The 10,136-nt window shown below is 31.8% G+C and overlaps 2 protein-coding genes across 2 annotated transcripts; both read right to left on the reverse strand.

Moving 5' to 3' along the window:
• Positions 1-4,692: 4,692 nt before the first annotated feature.
• Positions 4,693-5,386, reverse strand: LOC142168388 (RING-H2 finger protein ATL70-like). The gene has a single exon (XM_075229076.1). It carries the CDS (start codon positions 5,307-5,309, stop codon positions 4,782-4,784), a length of 528 nt encoding a protein of 175 aa, XP_075085177.1. The 5' UTR covers positions 5,310-5,386; the 3' UTR covers positions 4,693-4,781.
• A 1,087-nt stretch (positions 5,387-6,473) lies between these two features.
• LOC107790100 (CASP-like protein PIMP1) lies at positions 6,474-8,429 on the reverse strand. The gene is made up of 3 exons (XM_016612004.2): positions 8,007-8,429; positions 6,809-6,941; positions 6,474-6,688 (listed from the first exon to the last, which is right to left on the reverse strand). The coding sequence occupies exons 1-3, from the start codon at positions 8,219-8,221 to the stop codon at positions 6,503-6,505; spliced, it is 534 nt and encodes a 177-aa protein (XP_016467490.1). The 5' UTR covers positions 8,222-8,429; the 3' UTR covers positions 6,474-6,502.
• Between the last annotated feature and the right edge of the window lie 1,707 nt (positions 8,430-10,136).

Below are 10,136 nucleotides of genomic sequence, written 5' to 3' on the forward strand. Positions count from 1 at the left end.
CCAGAAGAAAGATGCAAAGCAAAAGCGATAGTTAGTAAATAGGTCCGACACTGAAACACAAAATAGTAAGATACGACATTGCCACTAGCTAGCTTTGACAAATACTACAAGTGTACGAAATAAGGCAAGACTCAACTACCTCTTAACCTACAACCCTAATACTCGACCTCCACATCTTCCTATCAAGTGCCATGTCCTCGGAAATCTGAAGCCTCGCCATGTCCTGCCTGATCACCTCTCCCCAATACTTCTTCGGCCGCCCTCTACCTCTTCTCGTACCCTCCACAACCAGCCGCTCACACCTCATTACCGGAGCATCTGTGCTCCTTCTCTGTACATGCCCGAACCACCCAAGCCTTGCTTCCCGCATCTTGTCATCAATGGGAGCCACGCGCACCTTCTCCCGAATATCATCATTCCTAATCTTATCCATCCTGGCGTGCCCGCACATCCACCCGAACATCCTCATTTCTGCTACTTTCATCTTCTGGATATGCGAGTTCTTAACAGGCCAACACTCAGCCCCGTACATCATGGCCGGTCTAACCACCGCTTTATAGAACTTACCTTTGAGTATCGGTGGCACTCTCTTGTCACACAGGACTCCAGATGCTAACCTCCACTTCATCTATCCTACCCCAATACGGTGTGTGACATCCTCGTCGATCTCCCCTCCCCCCTGGATAACCGACCCAAGGTACTTGAAGCTGTCTCTACTTGGGATGACCTGTGAGTCAAGCCTCACATCCACGCTCACTTCCCCCGGCTCAACACTGAACTTACACTCCAGATATTACGTCTTCGTCCTGCTCAGCTTAAAACCCTTCAATAGCCTGTCTCCAAACCTCCGGCCTCTGATAAATTAAATAAGTTTCACTTATAAGTATAGCTAAAATAATATATATGACAATCTAATACTCTAACTAATTCCTCCAAGTATATCTGCTAAACAGTTGGAATAATACAAAAAAAAAAAAAAGTTAACTAAATCTCTACAAAAATGGCATGCACGAACCGAGAAATGGATATAGTCCAACAATTTGACATGGTTGATGAGCCTTTTCTTTTGTATGGTTAAGTCTTGGTAATATTAGCATAATAATTAATATAGCACCTAATGGTGTAGCCTCACGGTCAATAAAGGAAACGAAAATTATGAAAGACTAGAGTTAAAGTTTCAAGAAAGGCAAAAATAATTGATTTATTCTTATTTGCCTAATAGCCCGTTTGGCCAAGCATCTCAAGAGGCCATAATTATTTTTTTTTCCCCCAAAAGTACTTTTTTTCCTAACTTAGTTGTTTGGCCAAGTTTTTTTTGGGGAAAAAAATACTTTTGGGAAGAAACAAAAGCAGTTTCTGAGAAGTAGAAAAAAGTAGTTTTTTCCCAAAAGTAGAAGCAGAAGCAGTCTTGACTTTTCTTCTTACCAAGAATACCCTTAACAAAATATAGTATATACCAAAATAACCGTTAAACCTAATACTTGGGATATTAATGTATACATATTTCTTATTATTTTTAGGATAACTTTCTAATATATAGTGACTTTAGGGGTGAATGCTTTTATATTTGTTGAATGATTTTTAATATATTTAACTTATATTAAAAGAATTAAGTACTTTTAAATTTTATTTTCATATTTTAATTAAATAAAATAAAAAGATTTAATTATTGCCTGTAATAACAAAATTTTGAGATTATTTATTTACTTATAATATTAACTATTAAGTAAATATATTCATGTCCTTATTCGTAATTTGATACTTAAAAACACTTTCTGAAAGTTTGGCCAAACACAAATTATTGCTCAAAAGTACTTTTTAGACTGATTAGCCAAACACAAACTGCTTCTGTCCAAAAGTACTTTTGAAAAAAATAATTCTCAAAATAAACTGATTTCTCCTGCTTAGCCAAACATGCAATAAGTCTTGGTGCGTAGAACCCTACCAATACCACTAATAGTGAAATTAAATAAAAATAAGATAGAATAATCTGACAAGTTAATCCGAACAACACCATATAAAAAATAAGTTGCAGCATTGTTGCATCATTTGGCATGCAACATTTGGTGGAGGATTCTATTTGGACAAAAATAAATTCCTCAATTGAAAACTAACTACCAGATCATTTATTTACTTGTTACGGAAAGCACAGCGTATTTGGAAATCGAAGTTATCCGATCCTTAAACCAAAAATTAAGAAACCAACATTCTTGAATCTATAATAGCAAATAATGGATTAGGAATATCTTAGCAGTTACCACTAGGAATATATACTCAGCCTTTTAATACAGGTTATTTGCAACAATAGCTAATTAAGTTATCCTAAGTTGCTTTCCATATAATTTGGAGCGGGAAAAAACAAAACTACTGAATATATTAATAAGATGCTACCATAGAGTTTTGCAACATCCAACTAATGTGTAAAAATAGCACGAGCTAGCTAGTTTTCGGACTGATAATTCAAAAATAGCCGGCGTTTGTAAAGTTATTGAAAAATAACCACTATTTTGCTGCAACACGGACCGGTCCAGCATAATATACTGGAGATTGGTGTATCTGTGTATGAACTTCTAGCATATTATGCTGGAACTCCAACACGCGAAAAGTTCCAGCATAATATATTGGAGATTGGAGCACCTATGTATGAACTTCCAACATATTATACTGGATCAGTATATTATTCTGGAACTCCAGTATAATATGCTAGAGTTCCAGGATATTATTCTGGAACTCCAGTATAATACGTTGGAGTTCCAGTATATTATGCTGGAGTTCCAGTATATTATACTGGAGTTCCAGCATATTATGCTTGAATATTTTTCGGATTTTGAACAGTGTTTTCGTTCAGATTTATCTTTACATGAAAAATGACTAAATTTTGATTACTTTTGAAACTGTGACTATTTTTCAATTACTACTTGTAAACCTGGCTATTTTTGAATTTCTCCCGGCTAATGTTGATCTACGAGGAATATAATCACTTAATAGAAACAGACTAATTTAAGTGTCAATCACCTAATTCCCCTTTGCTTCTAATGCGACTGCTAGCGTATTTAGTCAAACTTTCAAAGTATATTTTGAAAAGTGTTATCTGTAAAAAGTATTTTTTGGAGATTAACAATTTGTGTTTGACTAATCAATTTAAAATTTTTTTTTGCCAATATTAGAGCAGCAATTTATGCTTCGCTAAGGTTCAAAAAGTACTTACGAGAAAAAAAAAACTATTATTTTCAGCTTCTGTAACAAGTTCTACTACTAATCAAAAGCACTTAATTTTTTCTAAAAATTTGGCCAAAATACTTCAACTCTCTAAAATAAGTGTTCTAATAGAAAAAGCACTTTTGCCTTATTCAATTATTTTCTGTTTGTGTCAGCAAAATTGTGTTGCCTCCTTTTTAAAATGCTCATAATTAAGGAGGTATTAGCTAGAAGACCAACCAATATTTCTAAATTAACGAATCATATTCAAGAATCTTTAAGGGTCTGTTTGGAAAGTCACCTGATAATTGGAATTGGTATAATTACTAGGGTAGTAATTACACAGCCTAGTAATTACACAATTTAGTAATTGCGTCAGAATATAATTACAAAATAATTACAAGCGTACTGTTTGGTTGCACAAGTATAATTACACAGTTAAATTCATTTTTAAATGAAATAATTATCAAAACTCAAAAGTTAATATAGTAAATATATGCCTACAAATAATTTTATAAATGATATTAGATTTAGTATTTAAGATGCATATTTTTTCTTGAATATAAATTAATTAGTAATCATATATTTATAACAAATATTATAAAAATAATTGATATATATTTTCTAAATAATATTTAGTTTAACTAATTATAGAAACTAAAAACATATATCTTGTAAGAATATCATGGAATGCATGTTTGATAAAATAAATTAATATTTATAAATATAATGTCATAACATTATCAAATGTTTGACAAGAATAATCTATCAATTCTAACTAAAAAACGAACTACATGCATGTGAAATAACAAGCCGATACTATTAAAACAAGTAAATTGGAACCATAAATATAATACAATTTCAATTACACCCAATTTCATGCTGACCAAATAATTACTTGGCCAGACAAATATGCCAAACTGTATAATTATACTCAAATCCAATTCCTATGTGGTTTTCTAAACATGCTCTAAATGATATAGTAGTAACTGGAATTAAAGACCTCTTATCGATTGAGACTTTCAAAAATAGATCCTACATTGTTCATACCCCGGTGTTAGCAAAATAATAAAAATAGAAATTTATTACGAAAGTATCAATTTTATTTGGCAACTTCCTTACCCTCATGCCAGCTCTAAGCCATACACGTGATTTACTATTTGCATGATTGCACTGATAAATAATTGTGTAAACTGAACCAAGAAATATTTATAAAATTCATAAAATTTCAGTAAAGCAAATTGAAGAAAATGAAAGATATATTAGGATTGTTAAAAATTCCCCTTTGTAGGACTTCATCAATTAATAAACTAGACTTCAAATTTTATGTCGTGCAAAAGTATGTGTACAATTAGGTCACTTATAAGATAAAACAATTGCAATAAACCTTTATAATAATATAACTAAGCCTAGTAAAGAAACTAACTTGTTACCACATATTTAAGTATACTGATAATATAAAATATATTGACACTGTTAAATCCATCAAAACAATTAATTAACCTAACATGTACATTAATGTGGATCATTTACATACAAGGAAAAGGAAAAGAAACAAACAAAAAGAAGAAGACAAGACAAAATCAGCTTTGCCTTGTTGCCAATGGAACCACTTCAGCCAAAGGAGTAGGCAAAGGAGATGGAAAAGGAGAACTTCTACAATTTGGACAAGTTGGGTGAAGCCTTAACCAAGGGTCAATACACTTGACATGAAAAATATGGTGACAATCAGGCAATAACTTAAGCTTATCATTATCTTTATAATCTGCCAAACAAATTGAACAACCTGAAGAAGAAACTAAGTCCTTTTTATGAGCTTTGGCTTGTGAATAAAGTAACTTTGGATAGCTTTTTAAGGTATCTTCATCAATACCTTGTTGAATGAAAATCAAATGGTTTTCCAATATATTGGTGGTGGTGTTAGAATTTCCAATATGGGAAGAGGAATTATTGGTTGATCTTTTTCCAATATATAAGTAAGAAGAATAGGTGATGAGTATAAGAATTACAAGAATTAATAGGGAGAATCCAATACCATAGCCATAATTTTCAAAGGCTTTTTCATTAAATTGATCTGGACCTTCACTTGCTTCCCCTATAGTGCTGTTCATTTTGCTTGAAATTAAACCTTGATTTTTTTGTTTGTTGTTGAGATAGAGATATGGTGGAGGAAAAATGGGCTTTTTGTACTTTGGAGGCTAAGGAAAGGGAAGATTTGTCTAGCTATGGAAGCTTTTATAGTCATATGAATAAGATAACCTTTATGTCATGCAGGATTAAGCAACTTAAAAAGAGTGTTGATCAGGCAAAAAAGGTTCTTTTTTTGGGGGGGTTGGGGGGGGGGGGTGGGTGGGAAAAAAGACTTGTATTATATCCAATAGAATTTCTATATCATCAGTGTAATGTAATATATTATAACAGGTTAATTACTTGCATTTGAAGTTATTACATAGAATTACTTACAATGATTGCGTAAATAATTTTTATACTTTCAGTGCATAAAAATTCGAAACTAATTGAGTGTGTCACTCAATTTTTGTTTCCAACATTGCCACTTGGACAGTTACTATTCTCCAAATTATACCATCCTAGCTAGTTGGCCTATGTCCTAGTTTGCAATTTAGGTTGTTTAAATACATTGTGGTAATTAATCATGCTAATAGTTGGCAACATGCATTGAGAATATGTATTAATTAACCACGTTAATATGACTTAGGTAACTTGATTGTCCAAGTTGTCCATTGTTAAGGAATTTAACTTCTATGAACAAACCATGTGAAAAACAATGTTATGTAATCAAGTTAAAGTTACATATAACATAAAGTACTAGCAGCTTGAATTTGATAGCCTAAAAAGTAAAGTAAATACCCGGTTGTAACAAGAAAAATACTATAGTAGTATAAAAGCTTGGATTATTATACATATATGCAGGGCTTATCTCATGCATGTAGGGGCGAAACTACATGTCTTATAGGGTCAATTGACCACCCATTGTCCAAAACTTATGCTACGTATATTCGTAAAATATTAAGTTTTAGACGTATATAAAATATATTGAACACTCTTTATCGGAAAATATTTTTCACTTTTTCAAGTTTGAACACCCTTTAATAAATTCCTGGTTTCGCCACTCATGCATGAATCTGCATCATATATTATCAATTGCACTAAACCATCGATCAAAACCCATATATTTTGAAAAAGAAAGATATATTGTAAATTGCATTAGTACGATCCTAACCAAATTAAAACCAATTTCTTGAGAACTTGTGTATTCATAATTTACAGTAGTAGATCTTAAAGCTTAAGATCTTTTTGGAAGATTAAGAGAAGAAAGGACAGAGGATAAAGCAGAGAAAAAAGATCCAAGAAGAAGCAAGCTAGCAGCAGCATTTGCTACGTTGAAAAAATCTATGCCCAGATTTCTGTTATATTCCACACTGAATCCTAATCCAGCAGCTGCACCAGTTGCCAATAGGTACGAAATAACCTGAAATGTAACGTTACATCCATTGAGAAAGATGTGTTGATTTTCGTACTTCAAATTTTGTCATTCTTTTTTGGAATTGAAGTAATATTTTTCATTTTTTCGAACAATTATTTGGCGTACCTTATCACTATAAAATTCAAAATAAGCAACGCGTTTACCGCCAATGGGACTTGCAGAGATGGTGTGGAAGATTGTTAATACAACTAATAGCAGTGTGTAGGCCATTCCTATCGTAATTGCAGATATCATGTAACTGCATCCCAAATATTCAACAAAAATAAAGAATTTAATCACTAAAAAGCACATATACACATTTGAAATGTTGAATCTGGTCCAATTTACTAATAAATATATAAGGATAATAATCGATTATTTGATCTTATGTGTTCCAAGTTCAGCCAGGAGTAATTGGCCAAACACCAAAATGCTAACAAAGTAGTATTAGTGATTGAAGAAGACCCGTTTGTGTTCCACTTAATATGTTATGAAATTTGAATCAGAATTGGTTACGGGGATGGCAATTGGAGCGGGGCGGGGCAAGTTTTGACCAACTAACATTTGACCCGCCCTGCCCTATTTAGCATTTTTAAAAATTTTGCCCTGCCCTATCAAGCACTGTCCCATTTAGGCTCTTTTATTTTTATTGCACTTTGCAATGTTGTATTTTTTATTTTTTACTGGAGCTCTATATTCCCTTTTCTAATGATAGCTAAGGATCTGAAATTGGCTCACTAATACTTCTTCTCTTCATTTTATTCGTCAGTTCACTAAATTCTTTATTTATTAGTTAAGAAAAAGATTTTATATTTTAAAGGCGTGTATGTATGAAGGAGCTAGAGTCAATAGATCGCTTAATGATTTAACAAGTAAATGTACGTACGAATAAATGTTGATGAGACAGTAAAAATTAGTTTTTTTTTTCTTTCTTTTTTTTGTATAAGTAAAGTCTTCTATTCATTGCTATTAGTATGAATAATATCAATATTAATATTTTTATATGGTTTATGTTCTTGAGGTTATTGAAAATTATATTAGTATAAGAAAAATTGGTTCACCGTACTCATAACCCACAAACAATACCATTCACCGTCCCACAATAGTATCAACCACTACCAATACACAATCATCATTATATTGTCCCTCACGTACGTTTATATGTTGATAAAACAAACAATCTATTATTCAGTGTTAAGATTTATAACAATATCTTAATAATCAAATATGCATCATATTAGGACATCTTAATCTTAATCTTTTTTAGGGAAAAGAAAAAACAAACGTCGCTCAAGTATTTGAAAGGGGAAAGTAGGAAGTTTACCGATAAGCATAGAAATCAGTGGCCTTGACTGGAAAACCAAAGATATCAACTGATTCAACAGTACTATCAGTAACAAGGACAATCAATGATACTAACAAGAAAATGAATGTAAGGAACCTCATCAACAGAGATACCACTAGCCACCAGCCAACAGCCACTGCTGATCTTTGGTTTTCGTCCATGTTTGCCGTTGATGATGTTTGGTTTTGATCCATGGTTGCCTTGTACTTGTACTACTAATCAACGTCCTTTTATGGTGCTTATAATTAATGTTACTGATACCGCTAAAGGTTGAGATGAAATGGAAGATACCGATAAGTCTCGAGTTTGCGCTCTGGAATGAAAAAAATATATGGCAGGGAGTGTTTCCCACCTCTTTAATGGACCTTACGTGGCATAAATCAGAATTAATGGGGACCCAATACAAATATCGAACATAGAGTAAGAAAACCAAACAATCTTGATGTTAATGCTATAATTGCTTTGTCAATAATTTCGCGTAAGATTTTTAAATTATTACTCAATTCCTTGGAGCTTTCTATTTGTTTGCAAAAGTTGTTCACAAAATGTGTCTCAATCTATAAAACATAATTCCTTTTAAAGAACAAAGGAAATCGCGAGCCGGCTGCAAGAGTTTGCTTATAAGTTATACCATCAATTCCGGGGTTTTTCTTCCATTTATAGGGCCCGCGGGTAAGACAGGTCGGTCAAGTCATTCGGGATTCTAAGTCCAGTGTTGTCTATCGCATTTGATAAAAAATTTACTCGCATTTAATATTTATATGAAATTACATCAATTCCATTGTGAAATGAAGTGAAAGTACATACAATTAAATTACGAGGTTAAGAGGAAGAAGTGTATGCACAAAACACATATCATATCATGCATTTATTAATGGAAAATTATCAGTTATGTCAGGCCATAGGTAAGTCGGTACAGAAATTAGCCAATTTAAAAAATATTATAAATATTAGCCAATTAGCTATTTGTAGCAAGAAAATATCAAATTTTGCTTTTTTTTTTTGAATGAGTATTGTTGCAATAGATTGGATACATCTTAAGGAGTTTAAATCTCAGTTTTGGAATAATTTGGTAGAGTTTTGAGGTGGTTTGGATTGAAAATTCGAAGTAGAAAATGAACATTTAAAAAGATGATGTGTGTATCACACTGTGTATCACATATGTATCATATTCAGGGGCGGCTCAAAGGATCTCGTGACCTAAGGCGAAATCATATTGAGAGACCCTTAAATTTCTTTTGTACACAAACTAAAAAAATTACTTTCTAAACAACAAATTAATCATTTAAGACAAAAATAGCGAATTTTCAAAAAATAAAAGAAAATAGGAAGAAGAGCACAAAGAATAAAGTGATGGATTATTAGATGTTGAGATCCGAAATTCAAAGTGAAATTTTTGATTCGGCTATCATCACAAACAAGAAAAAGAAATGAGCGCACATAACGTGATACTTTAAGTTTTGAGAATTGACAATGTCAAAAATATTTATACCTTTCTGATTAATTTAAACAATAATTGTAGTTCATTCTGTTAAGTTGCACTTGTTAGTAAATATCTAAAATAAATGTAAATAACCTATACAATATGTTGAATTACACTAAAAGAAAATCGGTGCATGAATGCTTTTGTGTTCATACCGTTTCAGAGAAGATTGTAAAAGAAATTCATTATATTGTCGATGTATATAACTTAATTTCTATATAAAAAAGGTAAAACTAAAATTGAAGAGTGAAGCAAATATACTAATTAATGAGTGAAGAAAGTTATTAAAATTTATGAATTTACAGTTAATCAAATAGTAACCAAAAAAATACTGTAACACTTTTATTTATAATAATTATTTATATAAATTATATAATAATAATAATAATAATAATAATAATAATAATAATAATAATAATAATAATTATTTAAAGTAAATTTGGGGCCTTTAAATTTTGGGGGCCTAAGGCAACGGCCTCACTGGCCTAGCCTTAGAGCCGCCCCTGGTCATATTTGTATCAAATGTGTATCACATGTATATCCATGTATACATGTGTGTGAGATATATGGTGATACATGTGTCGCAGAAAATTTTTTGAACTCGATTTTAACTACAGATTTTGATA

This window comes from Nicotiana tabacum, chromosome 13 (assembly GCF_000715075.1).
Source record: "Nicotiana tabacum cultivar K326 chromosome 13, ASM71507v2, whole genome shotgun sequence".
In the NCBI taxonomy this organism is placed as follows: Eukaryota; Viridiplantae; Streptophyta; class Magnoliopsida; order Solanales; family Solanaceae; genus Nicotiana; species Nicotiana tabacum.